The sequence below is a fragment of the Phyllostomus discolor genome, chromosome 1 (genome assembly GCF_004126475.2).
Source record: "Phyllostomus discolor isolate MPI-MPIP mPhyDis1 chromosome 1, mPhyDis1.pri.v3, whole genome shotgun sequence".
NCBI lineage: Eukaryota > Metazoa > Chordata > Mammalia > Chiroptera > Phyllostomidae > Phyllostomus > Phyllostomus discolor.
This window is the reverse complement of record NC_040903.2, coordinates 70,114,496-70,141,568: the sequence shown is the minus strand read 5'-3', so window position 1 is coordinate 70,141,568 and position 27,073 is coordinate 70,114,496. Positions and strand designations below refer to the sequence as shown.

General features: G+C 40.3%; 1 protein-coding gene and 1 pseudogene across 1 annotated transcript in view; one reads left to right on the top strand and one right to left on the bottom strand.

Moving 5' to 3' along the window:
• Positions 1–21,723, bottom strand: part of ITIH2 (inter-alpha-trypsin inhibitor heavy chain 2) — a 33,965-nt gene extending 12,242 nt beyond the window's left edge. Inside the window, exons 1-14 of the mRNA XM_028508052.2 lie at positions 21,510–21,723; positions 20,158–20,232; positions 18,456–18,488; positions 16,913–17,082; positions 14,244–14,348; positions 11,259–11,421; positions 9,492–9,599; positions 8,680–8,808; positions 7,131–7,247; positions 5,228–5,396; positions 4,497–4,622; positions 2,857–3,038; positions 1,769–1,954; positions 1,244–1,383 (exon numbers count right to left, since the gene is read on the bottom strand). Of these exons, the coding sequence (XP_028363853.1) occupies positions 1,244–1,383; positions 1,769–1,954; positions 2,857–3,038; positions 4,497–4,622; positions 5,228–5,396; positions 7,131–7,247; positions 8,680–8,808; positions 9,492–9,599; positions 11,259–11,421; positions 14,244–14,348; positions 16,913–17,082; positions 18,456–18,488; positions 20,158–20,232; positions 21,510–21,593 (1,787 nt within the window). The 5' untranslated portion in view covers positions 21,594–21,723. The remainder of the gene's footprint in view (positions 1–1,243; positions 1,384–1,768; positions 1,955–2,856; positions 3,039–4,496; positions 4,623–5,227; positions 5,397–7,130; positions 7,248–8,679; positions 8,809–9,491; positions 9,600–11,258; positions 11,422–14,243; positions 14,349–16,912; positions 17,083–18,455; positions 18,489–20,157; positions 20,233–21,509) is intronic.
• Positions 21,724–24,481: 2,758 nt separating this feature from the next.
• Positions 24,482–25,612, top strand: LOC114493373 (annotated as a pseudogene).
• Positions 25,613–27,073: the final 1,461 nt, after the last annotated feature.

Genomic DNA, 27,073 nt, shown 5'->3' with positions numbered 1-27,073 from the left:
AGACTTCATTTTTTTTCGAGCAGTTTTAAGGTCACAGTAAAATTAGTAGGAAGTACAGAGATTTCCCAAATAACCCTCACCCACAAACTCCCCCATTATCAACATTCCCACCATAAGTACATTAGTTACAACTGATGAACCTACACTGACACATCATTATCATGCAAAGTCCATCGCTGACATTAGGGCTGGTTCTTGAGTTGCACATTTTATGGGTTTGGACAGATGCATAGTGACATGTGTTCAACAATATAGGGTCATACAGAGGAGCTTTATTGCCCTAAAAATCTCTATTCTCCAACTTTTCATTCTCCACACCCTCCAACCCCAGCAAACATTGATCTGTTTTTACAGGGATTGTTTTTTAAAAAATCAATATTTAACTTTCACAGCAATTTTCTGTCTGCCTTTAACTGCATCCAATGTGCTTCTGTATAGGGGCAGAAGTATTTCTCACTCACTTCAAAGCCACAGCTTGCAGCCGCGTGCCTGTTTATAATCTTACTGACATCACAGATTTTCTCTGTGAGTAGTTATATTATTTCCTCCAACCTAGTTCAGGTGACTCTGTTCCATTTTTCTGAGAATCTGATAGAATAGGTAGAGTGGGCTCAAGAATAGTAATTTTCTTATCCAACACTTGTATGTAACTCCAAAGCAGGTGATCAAAGAACCATCCATTGCTCTAGAAATACAGTTTTTATATTGGACAATTTCAATGCAGTTCAGCTGAGAAGCCAGAGATGAAACAGATGACTATTAGGGAGCCCTTCCTGATGTGATACCATATTCACATAATCATAGATTTCTCGTTGGACCATAACCCGACCAACTGCAGACAAAACTAATCAATGGTGACAAATGTGTGAACAGTGATTCCTGCTGCAGGTGGTGGTGGGGGTTGAGTGGGAGGAGAACACGGGAACCTTCAGAGATGAAAGAAGCCTTTCATATCTGCATCCGGGCACCAATTACATAGGTGATGTGTATGAAATTTCATTTAACTGTACACTTAAAATCAGTGTACTTCACACACTTTATTTTATGTATGTTCTACCTCAAAACAAAATAAAATATGGTGAACTCAGCTTTAGTTATAGTGCTAGGAACCAGTGGAAATTAATAATCCAAGCCCCATGACAATTTTTGGCTTTTGTTCATTCTAATCTTTTTGTGTATTACCCCAAGTATTCAAGGCAAATCTTCCAGTTTTGCAAATCGTTGTGGTGTATGCAGTTCTTACCTCTCAGCTAGAAGTTGGTTGATTGTCAGATAGGCCCACAATTTCTTAGTGAAGTTGGGATCTGCATGCTTGTCTTTTGATAGAAAATCCTCCAAGTCATCCATTTGAGCCAGGGTCTCCAAGACTAACTCTGTGCTGGCCTGGAGGATGCAAGGTTCAGTTCAAAGACACCAGGAGAGCAGAATTATAGTTAGTCAAGTCACATTTTCATACCTACCTACTGTGAGTGAACCAGAGTACTATGCAATTTTAAGGAGAATGAAAAATATATCAAAGCAATACAAAAGAGGAAGTTAAGGGCATACTTCTGGAGTTCTCGATTGGTCTGGGATGAAAAAGGTAAGGATTTACACAACAGTTGGGAAGATGGCAGAGACATTGTCATGCCTTCCCTTTCACTATTGCTTTTATTTTACCAGCACATGCATGGTTCTTGAAATGCAGTGTTAGCCTGTTAATACACAAGATGGATGGTACCCAGAGGACCAGTTAGTATTTTTGGAATAAGCAGATAAGCTGAAGTACCGAAGTTGCAGTGATAATGCTCTGTAATTGCGCTGATTTTTCAGGGTCAAATTTTCCTGCCACCACGATCTCTGAGCCTTTAAAATAGTTATGGAAATTGTTCTGAGTGACATCCGTTACTGACGTATGGGGATAGTTGAACTGAACATTCCGGAGCAATGGAGTAGAGACTTGGTTGTAGAATTTCTACAATTCATAAAAAACAAAAACAAAGAAAAACAACAAAAAAGAACCAGAGAAATCATTACTTTGATATCACTTTATAGGTCTAAAGCATTTTTCTCTGAGATTCTTCAAATGCTTAAGAGACATCTTTTATTCTCACAGGATCTATGTGGAGAGCTATGGAACAAGGAAAATTCTCACAATTATCAGACAAACTGGAACACAGAGAAGATAAAGACTCGTTAAGAATATTACCACTGACTTAGGAGCCCAGGATTTTTTTTCCCTATTATGACCAGCATGAAAACCTAATGGGACACTCATAATCAGAAAAGCCAGCTAGGTTGATAGATCCCAAATTAGAACTTACCCTCTCTGTCCCCAAGTTTTAATATGATGTCCACCATTGACATATGGTACCTGGTACTGACAGAGGGTGGGGTACAGTCTATTCTTCTCCTACATTTTTTCTTGTTTATTTAGTCAAAATAAATAAGGAACTCATATTCTTTATGTTTAAGGCAACTTACAGGCTACATCTTGATCTGTGTTTCATTACAAAAAGTTAAAATGCAAGATCCAGTGTACATTAAAGAAAAAAACATGGTCATGCTGGTAAGGGGGATCCACTGCTGGGCAGGACAGCAGAGTCACAGCGCTCTGGTGGTGGCTCGGAAAACCCTGTCCGGGAGTGGGGTAGCGCCCCCACTTCACCGCTCGCTTCTCATCTCACAGCCCATGCAGATGCGCACAGGCAGCGTGGAGGGGTACGGGAAAGGAATGAACTCTTTATTCCTGCAACCAAATACGGCTGAAATAATGGCAATTCTCGCTCAAATTTGGATATCTACTTTTAGGTATCAGATAGTGCTGGTTGAATGATTTTTGAGTGAAGACAAAAAAAGAACAGAAAAAAATGTTACCTTGAGCTGGAAAGAAGTGTCCTGGTTTCCATAAATCCTTTGAGCAATCCCACGGTTGTCATTGGACAGTCTCTTCAGAAAATCATAATCAACATCAAATCCTATCCCCAAACTGAACAAGGAGATGTTGTCCTGTATGTTCTGCTTCACATTTTTCTGAATTTTTGACAACTTTAGTTCACCTAAAATTGATGGTGACAGAAAGGATGGAAAGGAGGAGGCAGTGTTATAGTTTCTGGAAAATCCGTGGAGAGCAGTTTAGCAAAATTTGTCAAAATTAAAAACTCACTCTTTGATCCAGTGACTCAATTACTAGGAATTTTTCTTACAGATGTACTCATACATGTTGAAATGAAGTATGGGCAATAGTACATAGTAACATAATTGGAAACAGCTACATATTAGAAACAAATGTACAGCAATAGAGGAGACTGGTTAAATTGTGGTACATTCAATTTGAGAAATACTATAGTTATTAAAAAGAACAAAGCAACTCTATGTATTTACTTTGAATAACCTCAGAGACACATTTTTAAAGGGGAAAACAATATGTATATGTATTTATATATGTATGCCTATGTGTATGTATGTGTGTGTATGTATTCACATGTATGTGTGCATGTAAACATATATATTATGCAGACATGCATAGTATATCTTTGGAAAAATACACAAGAAATTGGTGACAAGTGACTGCCTCTGGGGACAGGAGCTGGATAATTGAGGAACAGGAGTAAAAAACAGACTTAATTTTTTTTACTATAGTTCCTTTTTTTCCTTATTATTTTATTCTAAAATTTGATTTTTTCAAGTAATCTGACCCAAGGGGAAAAAAAACTCCACTGAATCTGCAACAAATCCATAACAACTGCCATTCTACTTTCCCCATTAACAAAATGGTCGTTCTCTGTCTTTCTAAACTTCGGGCGCCACTGTCATGCCCGCGTCTCTGGTTTTCCTCCCCCGGAGCTGCCAGGCACAGGTTAGGTACAGTCGTCATCCACATGACTGACAGTGGCATAACTGAGCACTCACTCATTCTTCCTCATATTCATCAGCGTAAAGAGACAAACAAAACAAATAAAAATAATAGTACATGATAGAAGCAGGCAGATGTTGAGCTATTTTGTGGATAAGAAAAATGCTTAAAATATAGGCTATATCAGAGACAGTAGTTTCTCTGGTTGCAGAGAGGAAATGGGCAGGGTGAGGGGAAGTATGGAGGACAATAAAGATTTATTACTGAGGACTCCAGAGGCACAACTGGAGATCTGGGACCAATGCCCATCACACACACTTCCATTCATCACCTCACACACCTTAAGCTGAAGAAATAAATGCATTTCACTAGTATGCACTAGCAATCATCATAGCATACAATTATAGTTAAAATTAAAATTTCCCCACATTGTGGAGGTGACACCCAGACATTCAAGGGCATCACTGAAAAAAATATCTGGACACTGGTTTAAGCAGGATGAATGTTTCAAGGTCGAAAGAAGTCTTTATTTTAGGAAGCATGGGTTTAAAATGGTTTAGACATTCACGTTAATGCCATTAGACTTCCCATTGTAAACTAATCATGTTCCCAAGAAACAACAGTAAAAATATCTGTAGTAGACAATTGAAGTGCTACTTGCCTACTGTTGGGTCACCATCAGAAACCAAAATGATCAGTGAGACTGAGTTGGGGTCCAACATTCCCAAGTTATTGGCTTCATTCAAAATAAAGATGGCCCGCAGGAGTGCCTCGTTGATATTTGTGCCTGGTAAAGTAATAATATAATGTGCTCATTCTGTTATATGCTCTTCCTTTGCACAGAAACAATCACATCTTGGGTTCAGGTTCATCAATCTGGTGATTACTCAAGAATAATTTATTCGATACCCAAATCATTTGATGGCTTTCCAAGTGACATCAATTTTGCCCAGCTGGTCAAGATCTCCAGGGGAGTAAAATATTTTCTTTGTAGTAAACTACTGCCTTAAGGATGAGTTAGCCATTTCAAAGCACAGTCTCACTTGGTTAAGCACCAGGTTGAAGGTGCCTAGACCAGCCCTGCTGACAGACTGGGACACTACTCTGTGGACAGTTATATTTTATGCTGTGCAAGTAATGAGAAGGCGAGTGTTATTTTACTGACACTCTTTTCTGAGGAAGGTAGGAACAATTAAAAACTTGTATGAAATGGACTGTGTATTGTACCTTTGCAATGAACTTAGTATTCATCATTTAATAATAAATATTATTTAAGACAGACTGTTGCAAATGGTACAAAGAGCACTGTGGTAGGAAATGATATTTCTTCAGTGAATCAAGATTCAAACCCTATGGAAGTTTCTCACTAGGCTTTAGGCGAAACCTACTCACCTCCATTGGGCTGGATTTTCTCAATATACCTCTTGGCATCTTCAATCTGTGTTTTAGTAGCTGGGACTAAATCATTTCTCCAGGTTCGCACATTGTGGTTGAAATCAACCACAGAGAATTGGTCATCACTTCTCAGGTCATCCAGTATGGTTTTCATTGCTTCCACTGTCTATTTCAAAAGACAAAAAAGAAGGGTCTTATTAAATAAGTTCTGAGCTTGAGAAGAAAGGAAGAAGATGAAGAATTCACCCTAGTCATCCCTCAAGTACTGACTCAAGCTATAATTCTTACAAAAAACCTCTGAAATCCACCTCCATCAACACAGATGTACTTCCCGCTTATTCTGAACATGGATTGTCTGCATTTTGAGACTTAAAACTCTTACTGACTTATTGATTATGCACAACCACTTTGACTAGTCTTACTTTAAGTTAAGGATCACAAACTTCAGGCTCCCCATTAGTGGTGCGTACAAATCAAATGTATTTCCCAAGTCTATCTTCTCACCCACTCTCTTAAACTACTACTGCCCATCACCACCAATACCTCCCTGCAATGGGATTCCTGATTCCTAATACACTCGTCTTTTCCTTTTCTTTTTAAAAAGCTTTTCCACCATTGAAGATACTTTTAAATTTACTTATTATGTTTATTCTTTATTCTCTCTCCCCCTCCCTCCAAATGTAAGCTCTGTAAGCTCCATCAGGACAGGAATAATTTTTTTAAAATATTTTATTTATTTATTTTTAGAGAGGGAAGGGAGGGAGAGAGAGAGAGAGAGAGAGAGAGAGGGAGAGAAACATCAATGTGTGGTTGCTGGGGGTCATGGCCTGCAACCCAGGAATGTACCCTGGCTGGGAATCGAACCTGGGACACTTTGGTTCCCAGCCCGCGCTCAATCCACTGAGCTACGCCAGCCAGGGCCCAGGACAGGAATAATTTAAAAAAATGTTTTTGGTCGATTCTGTTAGTGAGGAACTAAGTGCCTGACACATAGTGGGTGCTTAATAAGTGTTTGTTAAATGAATGGATAAAGCAAGGAAGCAATGAATAAACTGTTGTACTAGGGGAGTGGTTCCCAACTGAGGGTAATTTGCCTACCAGGGGCATTTGGCAATGTCTGAAGACATTTTTGACTGTCATAACTGAGGGGGTGGCAATTACTGGGTAGAGGCCCTGGATGCTGCTGAATATCCTACAATGTACAGAGTGGTCCCTACCAACAAAGAATTATCACATCCAAAGTGTCAATAATGCCATTGCTGAGAAACCTAGTGTTGGAGTATGAGCAGTGGGCAGGGGCCATGTATTTCACTTTTTTTTTGGATGCTAGAAGAGTAGTGAACACTTGGATGGTCAGAAATGGTTGTTGAATAATGAATGAGTGAATGAATAAATAGAAAGTAGGTTGTTCAAATTGGTTAGATGAATGGATTGATGAATAAGATAAGAAATTTCCTTGTTTGTTCTTTAGAATGGCATCTGTAATAATTTAATGCTAAATAAGCCTACACTGCGCTCCACGCAGGAGGACATGAGGCACGGTGACCTCCCTCAAAGAATTGCAGTATAATTAGGAAAGATAAGCTTATATGCTTTCCAAGTTATTTGTGAAAAATGGCAAGATATTAAGGTAAAACATTATGCAGAAAAACCAAAATACTATCAAGCAGAAGCATGATCAGGATGAGAAGAGTTTGTACTGAGATAAAATTTTTCACAAAGGTGAGTTTTGAGTTAAATTTCTATTACTTATAAGCCATCCAGTCTGTGGCACTTTGTCACAGCAACCTGAGCTGTCTAAGGCAAGCCTGGGTGTAAGGTGCTTGGAATGATCACTCCATTGGGAGGGGATCAAAGAAGGTAGGGAGTCCCACATGCCATGACAACAAGGGGTACTTACTTGTTTCATTTTTACTCCCCACATTGAGCCACTGACATCAATGACAAAGAGGATGTTTTTGGGAATTGGGTCCATGTTTTCAGGAGCGAAAAAGTGGACAAAATATCCATTAAATACCTAAAAAACAGAACATATTTGTGGACCAAACCATTACCAATGTTTGGAATGCAGGAAAATAGGAGTTTGGGGACTAACAGAGGAGAGGTGACTCACAGTGAGCAGGAGACAGCACAGTCGTAAAGAAGGGAACAGAAATGGCAGCTTGGCATCCATCAGTGTCTCCCTTCTTCCTTTCCTGTGAAGGTCCCAGCCCTCCCCAGGGTGTTTCACTTCTCTCTTGTCCTCTTTCACTGCCCTCCACTCCTCCCAGTCTTCACTGACAGCCTCTGCTCCAGGCACCCTGAAGCCAATGGTGAATCAGGCAGAGCTCCTGTCCTCCTGAGCTTGCGGGCCAGTGGAGGGTCCAGACAAGTAAAGAGGCAGTTTATAGCTCAGAGTGTTAAGTGCTACCATCAGGAATATAAAGGCTCCACGAATGGCCAGTGGAGTAGCATCTAATTCAGAAAGGGGAGTCTTTCCCAAGGAAATGGCATCTATACTGACTTGAGTATGAGTTTGGAGTTAGCCTGCCAGCATGGGGTCTGGGCCAGGTTGGGCATGGGGAGGGCTAGGACGGAGAGTTTCAGACAGTTCAGTGATGCTGCAAGCGAATATGGCATGCCTGGGGCTCTGTAAGTTGCTCAGCACTATGGGGCCACAGAATTCAAGCATCTAGGGCACCAGGGTGGAGAGTCAACAGGGCAGATCATAAAGGACATTTATGGGCACTCCAGAGAGTTCAGATTGTTCCTGAGGTGAAAGGGAGGCCATTCCAGCTGGATGCTTGACTGTTCTCTTTGTCGCCTGCTACAGGCTGTGATGATTGGCTCCCCTCATTCTCTTTCTACTGCTCTCTGGCTGCTTCTACAAACATGGTATAGGTTTCCCGTGTAGGGTATGTAGCTGTGAATACTTCCTATCTCCCTGTTCCTGGAGAGAAGCACAGCCTTCTGGATACCCTCTAAGGGCTGTATTTTGGCACAAGAGAAATATAAACACACACTTAAGATGTGACAAAAAGGAAAGGACACTTTCCAGGAAATCTCAAAATGAACATTGATCTTGGAATTCACCCCTGGCCGTGATTTTTCTCTAAGCTTTGGTTGTGCCTTCCTTCTAGCCCCAAGACCACTTTCTTTGATAGTCTAGTTGCAAAGGGCCTTGAAAGGTTATGGAAAATTCCCATTTTGTTATTTTCTATTATTCTTCATGTAAGGCCTAGAATCACCTTTCTATAGGACAAGGACATGAGACCTAATGACCCTTTATTCAGTTTTCTTGATGTGAAAAGATATGTTTAGAAACATGGAAATATGACTTCAGTCCCTTTTTTGCAACCTTGACAATTGCCTTGCAGCTGACAACTACCCAGAGGCCAGGGAGTTTGTTCAACAAGAGATACTTCTTTGGCCTCAGAGACGTGGCTGTCCAGCAGTCTGTTTTCACCCACCTCGAGTTTCCCGGCGCTCTCCTCTCTGTTCACATCATACAATACCACCAGCTCTCCGTCGACTGCAGTTTCAGAGCAGTTGGAGCATTTTCTTTGTTGTGCTACTGTGGGCCTGAAGGACACATGGGCCTGGAAAGAACAGAGTTGTCAGAGACCCATCCCTGTCCCCATTCCTCTGCAGGTGAGGGGTTGACAGTTGCACCTTCTCATGTCCACAGGAGAAGAGGTATGGCCCAATGGCCATTCTGCACCCAGGCAGCATCACCGGTACGGTTACTGATGGAAGGGGCGGTGCCAAGGTACCTGAGGGGAGTGTTTGGCAGACTGTGGGGCTGTTGGCCAGGTTTCAGGCCTTTCTGAAGAGATTCAGAGAATTCCTCTATTCCCCCATGGAAGAAAAGGCTACCAGCTCTAATTTTGAAAGGTGCTTGAAGGAATTTGACTCCTCCAGAGTTGGTTATTATTGGTGTTAAGGAAGAGAGGATTAAGCTGAATATCTCTTGTTTTGATTAATGTAAATCCACCATATGTTATGTGAAAGCTGTCTTTTAGTTACTGGTCAAGCAGATGGCTTGGGAGAAATGAAGCTCCAAAAGGGACAGTCACTGGTTAAAATACAATGACACCATTGGGAGTTTTGCTTTGTGTAAACTCTGGGAGACCCTAGACTTGGCTCAGGGATCACTGCTCTTTCATATAGTTCCCTCAGCTCAGCACATGACCACTCTTCTATTCCCCAGGAAACAGGAGGAGAGCAGAACCCATGTATGGAGGCCACTTAGACTCTCTGCAACATGCAGTGATGTGACTACCTTCTGGCGTCCTTTAGATATGACTGGAACACCATCGAAATGGCCATCAGATGTGTCTGGAACATGAAGAAATTTCAATCCCTGAGGTTCAATAATCCACACATCTACCTAGAGATGGAAAAGAAAATTACTCAAAGCATCAAAATATCTTTCAAGTCCTTTTGTGCAAGAACTACAATTGCTAAGCTCTCTGCTGATCTACTCTTCTTTAAGTTTTCTCAAAGGTGACCAAGCATGGTTCCATGATCACTTCTGCACCTTCTTTAAATTCCCTGGGATGTGATGCATTTCACCATGGAGGCTAAAGACCCTTTGGGCAACTCAGTATTCACCTTCTATTGCTTCATTTCTCTAGGATTAATTTATTCTATTCTATTCTATTCTATTCTATTCTATTCTATTCTATTCTATTCTATTCTATTCTTCTATTCTATTCCATTCCATTCCATTCCATTCCATTCCATTCCATTCCATTCCTTCCCATCCCATCCCATCCCATCCCATCCCATCCCATCCCATCCCATCCCATCCCATCCCATCCCATTTAAGAGCATTCATGTTGTTAGCACACACAAAAAAAAGAGGAGAAAAGCCATTGTTGAATGATTCTTTGTATACTTTGTAGAGCTGCCAATAGAAGACCATTTTCCCTACATCCTGGGCCTTTTTATTCCTTTTCTGTCTTCTTGTTTTGAACAGAGCTAATAGGAGGGAATCCTTCTTGGTGATCCTTGGCAAAAGCATAGTCAGTCATAGCTGCCATTTCTCTATGTATAATTTAAGCGCTATGCTGACCAATTTACATATGTAACCTCATTTAACTTTCACCAATATTATTATTATCTGTTATTGTTATTATTTTTTTATTTCTCATTTGACAAATAAAAAAACAGAGATTCAAAGTGACCAGCTAGTAAGTGGACAAGCCGTGCTGCAAACCCAGGGCCCGAGCTCTTAATGCTTCGTTCTCGGCTTCTCGACTTTCAAGCGCTTCAGTCAGCTCCAGCTTTTCAGTTGACATTGCTGTATTCATACTGTTTTTTAGCCTCATGACAAAACATGTGATAATACCTTTTTTACATATGAAAACATGGACACTCAGGATAACTTGTCCTGTGTCAGAAGGCTGGTGTAGTGGGTTGAATGACAGTCTCCCAAAAGAAATGTCTACAAGAAGTCCCTGGAACCTGTGAATGTTACCTCATCCGGAAAAAGGTCTTTATAGGTGTATTAAGAATCTTAAGATGAGGTCATCCTGTACTATCCAGTGGGTCCTAAATCCAATGACAACTGTTTTTATAAGAGAAAGGGCAGAGGGGGATTTAGGACACACAGAGGAGGTGAGGGACCACAGAAGCAAAGACTGGAGTGAATGTGGCTGTGAGGCTAGAAGTCAAGCAATGGCAGAAGCTGCCAGACACCAGAAGAAGCACAGCACAGACTCTCCTCTGGACCTCTAGGAGTGTAGCCCAACCCATAGCTTGATTATTTCAGACTTCTCCTGAACTGTGAGAACATAAATTTCTGTTGTTTAAAGCCCCCAGTTTGTGGCCATTTGTTACAGCAGCGCTAGGAAACCGACATAGCTAATAAGAGGCTGAGCTGGAATTGAAATCAGTAAGGAAGTGGCCTGGTGGACTCCACACCTATAACCTTTCCAGTACACCTGTCTAGCCAAGTTGAGTGGCATCCAACACCACAAAGGGTGGTGAACAACAGAACCATAAGAGGATGGCGTCACTGCACACCCTGAAAATTCATGCTTACCTCCAAGTGTTTGGCCAGACGTCCTGGCTGCAGATGAATCCTGTGTTCATAGGACCCCAGCTTCCTCCACTTCACTTCCTGGTAATGAAGTTCGAACTGTACCTTTGCTCCAGGGAGGACATTCACTTCGGTTTTGAAGTTCTCCATATCAAGAACATTGCTCCTAAAGATGCGAGCCCCCAATGGAAGTTATCACATGCACAACCAAGCATAAAACCCAGAATCTAGGCAGAGGGTAGCTAGGCCTTTTTGGGCCATCATACCTACTCAATTGTGCATGAAAATGAACACTAAAACCTCCATATAAATTTAATTCCATTAATCTTTTAGTCTCCTCTCCTACCTGACCTTTTTCTTCTAGAACTTCTTGTAGATTTGAAGGACATTTGCAAAAAGCTACCAATTATTGATTCCTATTATGTGCCAGAAACTTGACATTTGTCATCATAGCATGCAAAGTAGCTCTGCAAGATGGGTATCGGTACCCTCATTTATCCTGCTCAAGACCACACAGCTACTCAGTTGTAGCGCTGAGACTCCAACCAAAGTTTAGATGACTCCGAGGCAGCACGCATTTCCTCTGCTGCACTGGGGACTCATTCTAGGAATGCTTTATATTTCTGAAGGTCTCTAGAGAGAAGACATCTATTATTTCATCAAATTCAGTATGTATTTCCAGGATAAGGTCTTATTTAGTCATGAATATATTAAGTTTAATACCATCACTGATCTTGAAATATTTATAGTTTTAAAGAGAAATTATCAAATGAGGGTGATTTGAGGATCAGGATACACAATGAACATTTTTAAAAATTAAATGACTAAATAAGCAGGGTGAGACTGTGATAATGAGCCCATGGGGGTTTGGGCAAGTACTGCAGGGAAGTCGCCCTGGGATATCTGGTCCCTGAGGAAAAACATGAGCATGGATGGTGCACACCTTGGAAGTGCAGCGGCGATGAGCAGTCTTCTCACCTGGGGAGAGGACTAGAATGTGAGGTCTATGGTCTCTGTTGTAACTGCAGTACCTAGAAGAGCTTCTGTTACTCACAAGTATTTGTAGGAGGAACAAATAACTGATGAGTGGACAATGTGGTCAAAGGGATGGGTAAAGATGGCAAAATGATACCCTAAAGATAAAAGAACCTATTAACCTGGATCAACATTGGAGGTGTTTGTTCCCTCTGCTTGGAACTTTTTCTCTGCTTCCTAAATCTGGATACATTTTTACAATCTATTTGCTTTCAGTTAAACATCAGGTCCTCTGTGATGACTTTTCTGGTCTCCCAGACAGAATTGTACACTTGAGCTCCCATAGGGTTTTGTAACCTCTCTACGTTAGTATTCACTCCATTATATGAGGGGGGACCCCCCAAACTAGAATTATCTTCTGGAGCGGGGGACCTTGTAGGACAGGCTTCCCTTTCTGGGTGAGTGTTCTAGGAACCCATCTGTATCAGCGTACCAGCAGGAGTTGTTGTAAGAGGCTGTGTTTGGCTTTAGTGAACTTTTTAAAAAGATTCTTTCAACGTGTTTGCCCATTTCATAATGAGTGATTTATCAGTGCACCTGTCCACACTGCACTGAGTGTTCAGCAGTTTTTGACCCAAAATGGCATGACCCCTGGTGCCCCACCCTCTCTTTTCACTGAATCTTGCCCCAAGCAACTTCTATATGTTTGTTTCCCTGATGAAAAAAGTCCTCAAAGGGAAACATTCTGCTGATGTGGAAGAGGTGAAACAAAAAATGGAAGAAGCACTAAAAGGCATCAAAATTGATGAGTTCAAAAACTGTTTTGAGCAGTGGAAAAAATATCTTGATAGCTGTACTGCATCAAATGGAGAGTGCTTTGAAGATGACTGAAGTTTAAACATTTAAGAATAAATACACAATCTTTTATAAATAAATTTTGAGTTTTTGAGGTCCCCCCTCATACACTGTATGTAATAATACATAATTATATATGTTACAATGTATATATATTACACCACCTCTATATTATAGGTTCCTTGGCTGTCTCCTTCGCCAGCCGACAATGTTTGTTGCGGTGTTGCTGTCAGCTGGGTTCAGAGCTTAACGAATTTTCATTGAATGAATGAAGGCATGGGTGAAATGAGAAGAATTTCAAGTAAAAGTAAATTTGGGGATGTAGAAGAGGAAGAGGAGATGAATAAAAAAAGGTGGCAGGATATACGCAGTGTGAGAAGTGATTGGTTGAAAGAAGAATCTTTGAAGTTTCTTGCTCCCAAGAGGCTTTCAGACAGTTTGGCATTCCCAGTGTCTTAAGAGTACAAGGAGAACAAAATAAGCATAACCTAAGCTAAGTAGCTGATACTGAGAAGGGCTAACCTGATAAAAACAAGGCAGAATAAATCATTAAAACAAATTCCAAATCTTTCTTTCTGTGTACAGCTGACCCTCAAACAATGCAGGCCACAGCACAGCAGAAATTCACACGTAACTTTTGACTCTGCAGTCCCCCATTCCTACTTCACCGGTTTTGCATCTGCGGATTCAACCAACTATGCGAGAAATACAGTATGTTTGATCTTGGATTAGGGATCTAGGGTTGGGAATGCCAAAATACTGTTTTCACCGGAGGTTGGTTGAATCTGGGGATGTGAAGGGTCTGCTGTATCTATTGAAAAGAATCCACACATAAGGGGACCTGCACAGTTCAAATTGCATCCATCAGAGGTCAGCTCTCTGTGCTGAGTGTTGTCACCAGATCACCAATATTTCTGTAGTTGACTTTAGCAAGTCAACATTAACTACAGAACTGCAGGCTATGTAAGGAAGCTCAGTTGTTGCAGAGAGGCCTTAAGGAATAGAAACTGGACCACCCAACTCTACCACCTGACCACAAAGCCTGTGTTTTTCCAGGCCTGTTGTGCTCTTGAGGAAGGGATGGGGGTGTTGGGGGAGGGGGCATGGGTGAGCGGGAACAGCAGTTGGGAGGGCTTCGATCTGCTGTCCAGCCCTTACCTCACCAATCCGGTGCTTTTGCCTTTTGCTCTTGCCTGTGAGTAGAGTGCCCGGGCCACAGTTTTCTCCTTAATGGAACTAGTGAATGTGGTGCCATCTACACTCCTAGCAAATGACAGAAAGGTACCAGTTGGTCTGAATAGTAAAGCAAACAAAAATAACAAATAAACAAAAACCAAGCAAACGTGACAACCAGATGGATTTACTGAATGAAGGCACTGATCCTTTTGTATCTGGAGGAAAAGAGAAGAAAGACATTTGCATATTTCATACATAGGAGTCCCTTTATCCGAGTGTGATTTAAGAGGGACCTGTAGACTCCCATCCTAAAGGCTTTCCCTCACTACTGCTGTTTGTATTTTAAAAGTTTCCTCATTTTCAAATTTTACCCTTCAGATTAAACATTGTTTTCTTTGGGTGTCTGTTTAAAAAAGCCTTATATCTTTTAAATTATGGTTGAGATTCAATATTATTTTATACTTGTTTCAGATGTACAGAATAGCGAATAAACATTTATATAACTTACAGAGTAATTTCCCTATAAGTCTAGTGCCCACCTGGCCCCATACATTGGTATTACAATATCATTGACTATATTTCTTATGCTGTACTTTACATCCCTGTGGCTATTTTGTAACTGACCATTTGTACTTCTTAATTCCCTCACCTTTTCAAACAGTCCATTAACCCCTCTTCGCTCTGGCACTGTCAGTTTGCTCTCTGCCTCTTGAGTCTGATTCAATTTTGTGTGTTCATTTATTTTGTTCTTTAGATTCCACATATAAGTGAAATGATATGGAATTTGTCTTACTCTGTCTGACTTATTTCACTTAGCATAATACTCTTTAGGTCCATCCATGTTGTCACCAAAGGTAAAGTTTCATTCTTTTTTATGGCTGAGTAATAGTGCATTGTATAGGGTCCAGCAGAAGTAAGACCTGCTTGAGTGTGGTTGGTAGGGTAACAATATGGGTGTAATAACTTATAGTATTAATTTGAACATTTATCCTAAAATGTCACATAGTGTGCTTGAGTATGATATTATTATGTTACAGAATTACATGCTTATGATTTTGTAATAAAAAGGGGCGTTATTTGTGCTGGACCCGGTATATATGTACCACATCTTTTTTTTAATCTGCTCACCTATTGATGGGCACTTAGGTTGCTTTGAGTATCTCTTTTGAATCACAAATGTGCTTAGGAGAGGTAAGAGATAAGTCATATTATCTGGCTTACATTTGGTTTATAAAATCAATCTTCTATGAGTCAAGAATCTGCCACAGCCTAGGGACATTTTGCTCTCCTACAAGGGTAGCAGAAAGTAAAGAAAGCTGGAGAAAGGTGTTGGCAAATGACCCTTTTGCAAAGTTTGTGTTTACCCCACTAACATCTCCCTTGGGGATCTCTGTCTTCTCTTTGCATCTCCATTCTACTCATCTGAATTTTAGCTGGCTGTCATCTAATCCATACCAAGAAATGATTCATCAGAGCAGTTGAATTACAGAATTTTAGAAATGCAAGGAAGCGTATGGCACTCAAATGGACAGTATCTTTCCCCAAGAAGGAACTTCGAATTATGTGGCAAAGTTTTTGGTTGTTCTGATGACTCAAAGTACTACTGGCATGATGGGAGGGCACCAAAAATGCCAGAAATTCTGCAATGTGAGGGAGAATTTTATTAAAAATTTTCCCTTCCCAAATGCCAATAGTATGCTTGTTGAGGCACACGTCTAGGTTTGCCTTTATAGATGAGAGAAATCAGAGCTAAGGAGACATGTGTCTTGTTCAAGATCGTACAGCTGGTCAGAGACTGAGTTAGAACTGGACCTCATGTGGCCAGGTTAGCACTATTTCTATCAAATCATACTAAGGTCCTAAGACCAAAAAGTATTTAAGACAAAAGGAAATCATTTCTGATGGTAGAAGGTTTGGAAGCTTGATAAAAAGGCAGAAGAAATATTTTGGATATGGAGATCTGCACAACCCCTATTAAACTGTGGTTATATAAGCAACTATCTTCACTGGTCTTGCAAATTCAGCCCTGTGTTGAGGGAGACCAAAATAATTGTATATTCATTGGGCAGAAAATGGAACAGACTTCAATTAAATATAGGAAATAATTCTAACAGATCTATCAACATTTAGTGGATTGCCATGGAAAATAGTGAGTTTGTCATTAAGGAGGCAATCAAGTCAAGCCTGGATAACTCACTTGTCAGTGGTAAAATAGAAGAAGTCAATCACTGGACAGATGGCTGAACTTAATCAGTGGGTCTCATTTTTTTCTTACCCATGGAAAAACATATGACAGATGACACTGAACTGCTCTGCACACACTCACGTATGGTTTTGTGGAAGCCAGGGCAACTCATATTTCTGTCCCCCCAAGAAAGTACATTAAAGTGCAAGTAAGTGGGAGGTTATTACTATAGAGATAGCTTAAGTTTACTTTCAATTTATTAGAAAAGAAAAGCAAATTCTTCACAAATTATGATATTTTGAACAGAAACAAAGTCGTGAGACTCACTTCACAATGGCCCTTGACCTCCTGTGGGTCCAAAGCCCTGAGAATGAGCACCAATGGAGCAATGGGCCAATGAGGTCCATTCTAATGGTGGTTCTGTGAGGACAGCAGACCCAGTTCCTGGTTATGGAGAAGCACTCACATGGAGAAGTTGGAAATGAAGGCCCCTTTGGGGATCTGCACGTCAAACACGACATTCTGAGGCTGTGGGGAGTTGTTCACCACTTTGGTCTGGATCATGGTGTTGGCCGTGCGGGAAGTGACAGTGGACTGGACTTTGTAGCTATAAAGAGTTATTTGGTCAACATCTTCCTGTAATTGGCAAGAAAGTGTAACTGTACTCAGAGAAAAATTACACAGAACTTCACTATATATTTGATGTAAAGAGCAATACATTTTCTTGTGAATAAGCCCAGGGCATGTAAAGCATATGAATATATCTCAGGTATTATAAAGCATTATCCTAGCTTGAAACACACCCCAGGGAGAAATCTGCCTTTATTTTGAGCTATCCTGAGATGCCTTTCAGCTCTGTAAGTTCTATTAAAAATGATTTTTTAAAGTTAGAACATAAGTATAAAATGGTTGTGGGAAGCAAGATTGGATTGAGAAAGTCCAGGAAATAACTTCAAATGCAGGGTCGTAGTGAGAAATAGGGCACAGGATTGAAATGCGGGACGGGGACCTTGGCTGCACCTCCAGAGTGGGGTACAGCCAGGAGTACAGAGGGGTGGAAGACACACGTGGTCCCCATATCACTGTTTACTGTCTTTGATTTTATCCATTGCAATTTAATCTTTCCCCTGTGTTCTTATCCTTCCCCACATTAAAACAAAATGTGACAATGCTGACGGGTGCGAGCAGCAATGACAATATCATTTTGATTCAATTATTGGTGTGACATTCTGAATCTTCTTTGCTGGTTTTTCTCTACTCATTTAAGGCAGCCCCATAGTTTTTTACTATGAGTATGATCAGAGGCAACGGATTACAAACACACATCTTTGAGGTGCTGCCCGAGAATTGCTGTGGCAATTAGGTAGCCCTATTAGATTTTGCTTTTTTTAAAATGGGATTTGCTTATTTCAATACCAGGTGTCATCCCCCAAACTTTCTCATTCATAATGAAACCTTCCAACTGGATACACAGCTCACCTCCAGCTACGAGAAAACCCAGGCTAAGTTATTTGTCCTTCCTACACCTTAAACCTGTGCTTCTTACCATTTCTGTCAGTTCAGAGCAGGAAGCCAACATAAACCACTTCCTTTTGAAGTTTTCTTGCCATAAGAAGCATGGCTTTGAAAATCTTAGGGAGTTGGGTCATTTCATGTTTAAGAGTTCCTTTTCCTCTAAAGCTGTGAGATGTCATATTTTAAATCAAAACTGTTAAGCTGGAATAAATATATACGCTTGGATGAAATCTATGTTGGTGAAACTTGAGATAATAAAGAGAAAGGGCATTCTCAGCTCTTGGTGCCGTCTCTCCTGGCTGCATGCTCACAGTTCTCTTTCATGCTGAGTTTGAGACACTCTTCCAAACAGAATTGGGCAAGGGGACATTTCGAAAGTCAGGTAAATGCTCTCAGTGATGGAGACAAAGGAGGCAACAGTACTGGTTTCTAGGTAATAGGTAACAGAAAAATCATTCACACATCAATTTTTAACAAAATCTAAGCAAACTTACCATGGTTTCTCCAGATTCTCCAGAAACACTTCTCTGTGAAAAGAAGTTAGATAATCATTCTTCAAAAGTGTGTTACTGATTACCTTGAGGGTAAAAACTGCTTTCTCTCAGAAGTTTCTTTAATACTGCATTGTAATTCATTCATTGGAGCCCAGATATAAATATCAAACATTCTGAAAGACTAGTTCCCACTGATGTATTTCTCTGAAAAAATCTCCCAGCCTCTTTTGTGTTGCATACACATCAGTTTTTATATAATGCTGAAACAAATGTTCTTAAATGAAAATATTCTACCAAACTCATGCCAAGTAGCACGTAGCACCTTTATCTTATTTGTCTGATTGATTTCTTTATTCAGTTGGATGGTTGTTTGGGTGCTCCTTTCTCCCACGGGGCTCTGGACATGCCATCCCAATTGTCTGCCATACTCCACTATCCAGGTCACCTCTGTCCCCTACCTTGATATCACCAATTCCTAATCATCCTTCAGATCTCAGCTCAGGCAGAATTTTCTCAGTGCAGTTCTCTCTGACCCCCTGTCACTCCCAGGGTAGGTAAGCTTCCTTTACTAAGCATTTTATAGCAGCATAGCCCTTCTGCAATGCAAGACAGTTGGGATACATGTCTGTCTTCTCCATTAGATTAAGCTGCATGAGAGTAGGGATCTTTACATATTTCCTCCTTGGTGGAGCTAAGCAAGGTGACTGCCATGTGGAAAATTCTATAATCTAACAGCTCTGCCAGGGAATTATTCACAGGCAAGATTGTCTTGGGCATGGAAATCTGAATGGGTTTACAGTGATGGATAAACATTTAATGTCTGATGGATTTTAAAATAATTTGTCAGGTGTAGGCTTAGCTTTCCCAATTTGGAGTGAATTGAGGTTTTAAGGGGTATTATGTGACATACTGAGGTCAAGAGTTGCCTACTTTTAGATTTTTTGAGTGCAATTCTCAATGACGAAGTTTTCTCTCTTGTGGGTGGATGAAGACCCTGATATGAGGGTTTGCCTATTGGGTTTTAATATTATTAGTCTACAAAAACCATGATTTCTAAGGTCCTCCCAGTTGGGGGCATGCGAGAGGCAACTACACACCGATGTTTCTCTCCCTTTCTTTGTCCTTCTCTTCCCCTCTGTCTAAAAATAAATAAACAAAAAATCAAAAAATAAACGGGAAAAACCCTGGACTTCTGGAAAGTCAGAAATTAATACCCACACAAAATAAGTCATCAGTCAGCTTAGGGTCGCTTCCAAAAATACCTCTTTTCTCAGGATATAGGTTGGAGAAGCCAAACTCTTCCTGGCTTCCTGGAGAACTCAATGGCATGAATGAGAGGATTTTGTCTGCGCTGCTGCTGGTGGCCTCCAGGGGCAGCCCTCAGTGTGGCCAGTTCTCTGAGTCACTCCCATGCTCTCTAGGCACCCAAGAGAGCAGTGACCAGAAGAAAGAGAACATGTGGCTGCAGTGGGAAAACCCTCCTAGGAGGGAATTATTCCTCATCAGGCAGTAAAATCATCCTGTAATCCTCAAATTTGAAGAAAACACATAACTATGTATCCTTTAAGGGACTAAGATGACCACTATGGTATGGGAGCTCACAGACAGCTCTATGGAGGCCTCACTTGATTTCACCTTGACAATGCTTCCACCTGGGGGTAAGTGGTTGGGCTCTTCTTTGCTAACTTAAGTCTTACTGTACCTGATGCCTCCGGTTCTCGGGCACAAATTGAAATTTGCCTGGGGCCAGTTCCTCAAGATCTCCATATTCTGCAAACTTAAAAAAGAGTGTAGGATGTTTATTTCTATTAACAAAAAAGATCAAAAGAAAAGAGGCTGCTGGTGACAGACACAAAGCTATTCGTTATATTATTTTATCTTATTTCCTAGACCCTGACCAATCTCACATTTTTACACAATGATTTCATTAATATGTTTATTTGCTAGTTATTAAGTGGAAGGAGTTCATTTCTGAGTTTTCTAGAAAATGATGGGACATAAGGTAGGGATAAAAATTACCCAGTGATCAGGTGGGTACCTGGGGAAAGTATTGCATAGACCTTGGGAGTATCAACAGTGTCTGCCGGGATAAATGTGAACTGTTACCCATCAGATTAATAATGTCTGTATAGAAGGAATACTAATACGAAGTGACTGAAAGAGCACAAACTAATTTGGATGTCTTGGCTTCAATTCCAGTAGTTTCCAATACACTCTCATGGTTTTTAAGTGTTGGAAAATATGGCAGTTTCTAAGCAGACAGAATGATTTTTTTCCCTTGCATGCTACCCTGTTTTTTGGCATTATTTTTGTAGGTAATCCATTCTGCAAGTATTACAAGCTGCTCTATCTCCTAGGATACTCCCATAATGCACATTTCTTTTCTGGCATCAAAATAGCTCTTGTATGTATGACTTTCAAAATGACTCAGTCTAAGAATTTCCTCATGTAGGGATGGCCAAAGGACCAAAGTGGGAAACCTTGAGCTCTTAGAAGAATTCCTGCACTCTCTCAGCCCATGTCCCATCTTCCCCTTTAACAGGAATATTTAATGTGCCCTTATTACAGAAATCATTGTCCACTTAAGTATGAAAAATATAGTGCTTTGATAGTGATTTTTCTTACACTTTTAGTATAACAGTGGTGATGACATGTCCTCATCACCATCATCATACTCATACCTAATAATTATTAGGTGCTTCCTAGTGTTTGTCCTGGGTAGGTAATTTACATATGTCATTTAATTCCCAAACACCCTTTGAGTTAGGTCACTTATTATTCCCATTTTTTAGATAGGAAGTAGGCAGCTGCACTCTCTAAATGCGACATGATGGGGCTAGCACATTGCCCTTGACTTCATCTTGTGCGAAACTGTTAATGATTTAAAAGGTAAATACACACTCCAGTTATTACAACAGTGAACACTTCTACTTAGATGAGTTTATCATAAATTTCCTTCCCACCCCAAATACAGTCCTTGAACAGCAACAGCAACAAGTTAGTTCCTGAGCATATATATAGGCCAACAACAAGGAGGCTTCTGAAAGTACTTACTTCTGGAAGCTCATTGGTGGGGATTTCGAAGCCTTGTGCCTCAGAGAGAAAGAGCCAGATGAGAAAGCTGATGAGCCATTTCATTTTGGCAAGGTATCCAGTGCAGGGGCTGTGGAGAATTCCACTCCTTGCTGAACCAAAGTTCAAAGGAACAACAGAGGAGTACAGTTAGTTTTCAAAAAGTAGAAAAATGAGGAAGAAGGCTCTCAAACTTTGCTCAAAAGTGGGACAAATATTTGTTCTGGAGGTCAAACTGAGCTGTGGGGGTGGATCGGACACCCAGAGGTTATTCAAACAGCAAAGCCGGAGGCAGTCCCTGGGCTGTGAGGACAAGTCAGGGTCGGATGGACATGCTGCTTCTGCTGCTGCTTTCCCCCACTCCTTTGCTGGTTTCTGTTCCTCTGAAAATCAGAGGGGCCTAGAGATAAGTGCCATACTTTTTTGAGGGACCAAAGAGGAACTAGACTGAAAAATAAAGTCAGAGAGGAAAAATGCTAAGTGAAGTTTTTAGAAACAAAACCCTTTGATTTACATGAAAACAGGAGGAATTTAGCAAAAGTGGGAGATGGAACTGAAAGCTTTTCTGAGCAAAGCATTCCTTGTCAGTGTTTTCCCTCTCTTTGGTAACTGAGTGCCTATTACAAGCGAAGAACTGGGCCAGCACCTGTGCCGGGCACACAGGCACGCTCTTCAGTGAGGACGCTTCATGAAGCTGTGGTTAAGAGAACAGTGTGTGTTTCTGCTGCCCTGATCAGCCGTTGTTCAGGTCAGTGGCAAATCAATTCTCCCCAGTCCCAGAATCAGGGGAAGCCCAACCTGGAAACAGAGTGTATTATTCCTTCTCACTCAAAGTCTAGATATAATATTAAGCCAACTAGGATTTATTGAGCCCTTCCTGGTGCCAGGCACTTTTACTTTCACAATCTTTAATATTTTTTTAAGAACCATGAAAGAACCATGTGAGGAGTGTACTATATTTGTCCTCCTTTACAATTGAGGACAGTAAGGATAAATAATTTATTCTACATCTCACAGTTGCTAAGTGGAGACAAGATTCAAGGTCAGCCTGACCCCAAAGTCTTTGCTCTTCATGACTATGCCCTATGCTCTTCAAGGAAGGTAATCTGCCCTCCATCATTGGGATCCACTGTCCCGGGTGTGAACTTAGACTAGAATTTGCCTGTATTCCCCAACTTGGGTGAGAAGTCTACTTGACAAGTCTCCTTTTTATAGTCCTCACCTGAGGACATTTTTTCATTGCTTTGAGAGAGAGAGAGAGAGAGAGAGAGAGAGAGATGTGAGAGAGAAACATTGACTGGCCGTCTTCCAAACACACTCCAGCTAGGAATGGGACCTGAAAGCTAGGTACGTGCTCTGACCGGAACTGAACCCACAACCTTTGAGTATATGGGACGGGGTTCCAACCAGCCAGGGAGACGAGCTCTTTTCTTGAGTCTCTACTATTCCAGACATCTGCTTGCCCTAATCTAGCACCTAGTCACAGACCTGCTGCTGGGAACCTCTACTCTCCAAGGCAATTTGCCCCAAAACAGGATGAGGAAGTCAGCCATGGCCTCTGAAACATGAGGATATAGGCTGTTCCCACCAGATCTCTGCCTGACTAGACTCAGCAGGTTCCCTTGCTCCTCAGAGAGTCACTGAGAGGATTACATAGAACTCTAGATAAATAAGTAGGTCAGTTGTTTGAGATAGCTTTCTGATTTGGTTTGAAGGGAAATGGTTTAAACAATTCCAGATGAAAAGAGACCATAAGAAACAATGCCAAAAAAGAAAAACTTATGTGTTAAAATATGTAGGATGGTATTTTAAAAACTATGATTTTATTTATTATATTCAAGCCACAGATCATTTAAGATATAAAGTAAAAATTGATTAAATTTGTCTGTAAGATTATAAAGGGTTTCTAATTTTTTAAAAGGTCAACCATATTTTGTCTCTAAAAATTACACTTTATCTCCATAAGACAAAAACAGAATAAAAGTCAAGATTGCATTAACATCTGTTCTAGTTACAGTACTTCAAATACTCAAAAAACAGGGATTACAAAGATGGTATCAGGTTAAATGTATGTCATAACAAATAATAAAAAAGTCAGAAGATATCAATAAATCTAAGATTAGAAATCAACTATTTGGGGAAAGGAGATGAAAATAAAATAAAATTTTAAATGAGAAGAAAGTGATGATTTGTCCAATTCTATAGAAACAGAATAAATTAAATATAATAAATTAAAAATAAAATGAAGTATATGATGATTAACATGAAATATATACTTTTTTAAATCCTCACCCAAATATAGGTTTATTGATTTTAGAGAGAGAGGAAATGTGAGAAAGAGAAACATCCATGTGAGAGAGAAACTTCGATCTGTTACCTTCTGTTCATGTTCCTACTGGGGATCTAACCTGCAACCTAGGTATATGCCCTGGAATAGAACTTGCATCCTTTTGGTGTAGGGGATGATGCTCCAAATAACTGAGCGACCTGGCCAAAGAAAGATATTTCTATAGTAAGCATAGATATTACTAATAGAGATATTGACCCATTTGTCAAATTCATAAGAAGTCTTAATATGAAATGTAAAATATTTTAAATGGCCTATGATATGGAAGTAAACAGACCAAAAACAGAGAAAGAAATAAAAATTACATTAAAAAGCCTGGAGCCTGTCCAGTTTTTTGATCTTCATTGAATATATAATATCTGTACAACATAAAGTGATAATGTGGTTCTTCATTTAATGAGGAAGGCATTGTTCTTACCTCCGAAATCTGAAAAATACTACACACACACATTTAGGTCCAATATATCTTTATCTGTTAAACATAATAAATATACGGCAAGAGGGGATGCGGTTGGGCAAGAGGGACGCAAGAGGGGATGCGGGTCCGAGAAGGAGGAGGAGAGTTGGGGAGGCTGCGGAAGCTCTGGAGCTGCCTTCGGGCCGCCGACCCCGGCGAGGAGGTCGGTACGCATCGCTCTTCCTCCCGCCGCCGAGCCTCCCTTCTCTCCGCGGCCCAGAGCCGGCCTCGCGCCGGGCCCGATGCTGGAGCGCTAGAATAGCGGGGGCTTCAGTTCGGGGAAGATGATTACAGCTAAACCAGGGAAAATGCCGATTCAGGTATTACACGAATACGGCGCGAAAACCAAGAACATCTCCGTTTATGAATGTGAAAGATCCGATATGCAAACACACGTGCCCACTTTCACCTTGTGAGTAACTGTTGGTGACAGAACCTGCACAGGTGAAGGAGCTACAAGGAAGAAGTTGGCGAAACATGGAGCTGCAGAGCCTGCCATAAGCATTCTGAAAGCCAATAAAAGGATTTGCTTTGCAGTTCTGACCCCTTGATGCCCGACCCTTCCCTGCAACCAACGAACCAGCTTAGTCCTGCTGGCTGGTTACAGGAATCAGCTACTCAGCGTGGCTGGAGACTTCCTGGACACACTCTCCCGGAGGGAAGATCTGCGTGGAAGAGAGAAAATACCACCATTTGCAGGCTAGAGTCATTTATAAAAACTGGAAACAAGCCAAGAGAAATGTTGTTGAGAATTTTCTCGCCAAAATCAGTAATATTTCTCCAGAGAACCATTTCTTTAACAAATGTGGTTAGTGCATTCTTTAGGATGCACTTGAGGAATGATTCTCCTGGTGAAAAGATCAACCAACTGCAAAGAAGCCTCCTCAGTATTCCAAATCAGATTACATCCCACTGCTTAGTGAAATCGCCAAGTAACAAGGTTTTCATAGAACATATTTGGATACAGAAGAGCCGAGTGCCGATGGGCAGGACCAGAGTCTCACTGAACTGCCCAGCCGCCCCTTAGCGGTCTGCCACGGCTCTGGGAGGTCCTGTGGCGGTGCACACAGTGATGCTGCTCGCAATGCTTTGCAGCATTTCAAGATAATCGCAGAAAGAAAGTAAACTTGGAGCAACTTAGAAAACCCTTCAGTAGCACAAAAGACTTTCCTCTTTCACCCCGTCCCAAGTAAAACGTTTGAGTTTGTGTGCTGTTTTTAAATCTTCCATAGATTTCAACAACACTATAGATTTAATTACCTCCTAGTTGTTATTAAACTCTTTTTAACGGCTTCAGCTTTGTATTGGCATATATATTCATAAACTTTGTACCACAGCCAGAGTGTAGCACCCATTTGACCATGTCATGTACACAGAAGGAAGAATCGGACTGTGTATTGATGATGAGGAAGATGGTGAAATAAAACTGCTAACAGTCTTTCTTACTGGTGCTTAACTTCTTTGTGCAAGCTTTGAAAAGAGGAAGCCCCTTAGAATTAAAGTGTTGAGGAATGAACTAACAGGCTTTTATTGAATGTGGTTGTTAAATGTCAGGGAACAAAATTGGTCTGCTGTGCATCTGAATCCACGTAATGAAGAGCCGTTGTTACAATGGGTTTTACTCATTTTATTAAAGCCTTCCTGACTTGAAAGACTTAAAAAAATAAAAAATATGCTCCTGGACAATGTTTTTATACCATGAAAGAATAATTCACTAAAATTGAGAATGGAATAGCCTAAGAAATCAAGGATCATATTACACAGGACAACTTACCAAAATCAGACTTAAGTAAAAAATATTGAAAGTTATTTTACTATCTTAATAGCTATGGAGAAGCCATTCAATAAATTTCAAAATTTGTTTCAGATTAAAGTACTAAAAATAGTAGTTTTAGAGGGACTTTTTTTAATATGACAGGAGGTGTATGTATGTGTGTATATGTGAGAACTATTCAGAAAACTTCACTTTTTTCTTAAAAAGAGAAGCCTAAAGATTACTTTTGTAGAGAATGTGATTTTTATTTAGAATATCTAGAGAAACTAATTAAAAATTACTAGGTGTAGTACATTTATTTAGCCAAACAGCAAGATACAAGGTGCAAAATCAGTTACACTTTCTTAAATAGCAATGACATAGAAAATAGCATGAAAGAAGTACCTTTTTAACCAATTGTATTAAAAGCACATAAAAAATTAAAGTAGGGATTTATAAGAAGAAATATCTTTAACTCTGGTAAAATAAAAGAAGACATGAATAAATGGAGCATTCTGCTGTTAGAAATGCTACTAGTTCATACTAATGACTGAGTTAGCTAATAAGTGATTCATTAGCTAAATTAATATATATATTTTATAAAATATCGATGTTAGTGTCTCCATAGAAGAGTTTTTAAAACCTGAAAACTCTAGAGAATGAAAAGACAATAAAAGCCAAAAGCAATGGTTTTTAAACGATAAGAATTATGCCTCATTCTTTTCTTTAGATTCTAAAATATATTACAAAGCACAGATTAAAAAACATGGCTTGAGGCTTAAATATACACTAACTAATCAATGCAATAAAATAGTGAGTTCAGAAATGTTTCATATAGAATATATTATAAATCTAAAGCAACAAATAATGGGGAATGAATTCAGTCCTAAATCAACAGTAGTGAAACAATTAGATACTGGTATGAAGGAACTAACCTTAACCCAACCCTTCCCTCCCTTGTCTAGAATGGGCCAGGTGAGCTCCTAGCC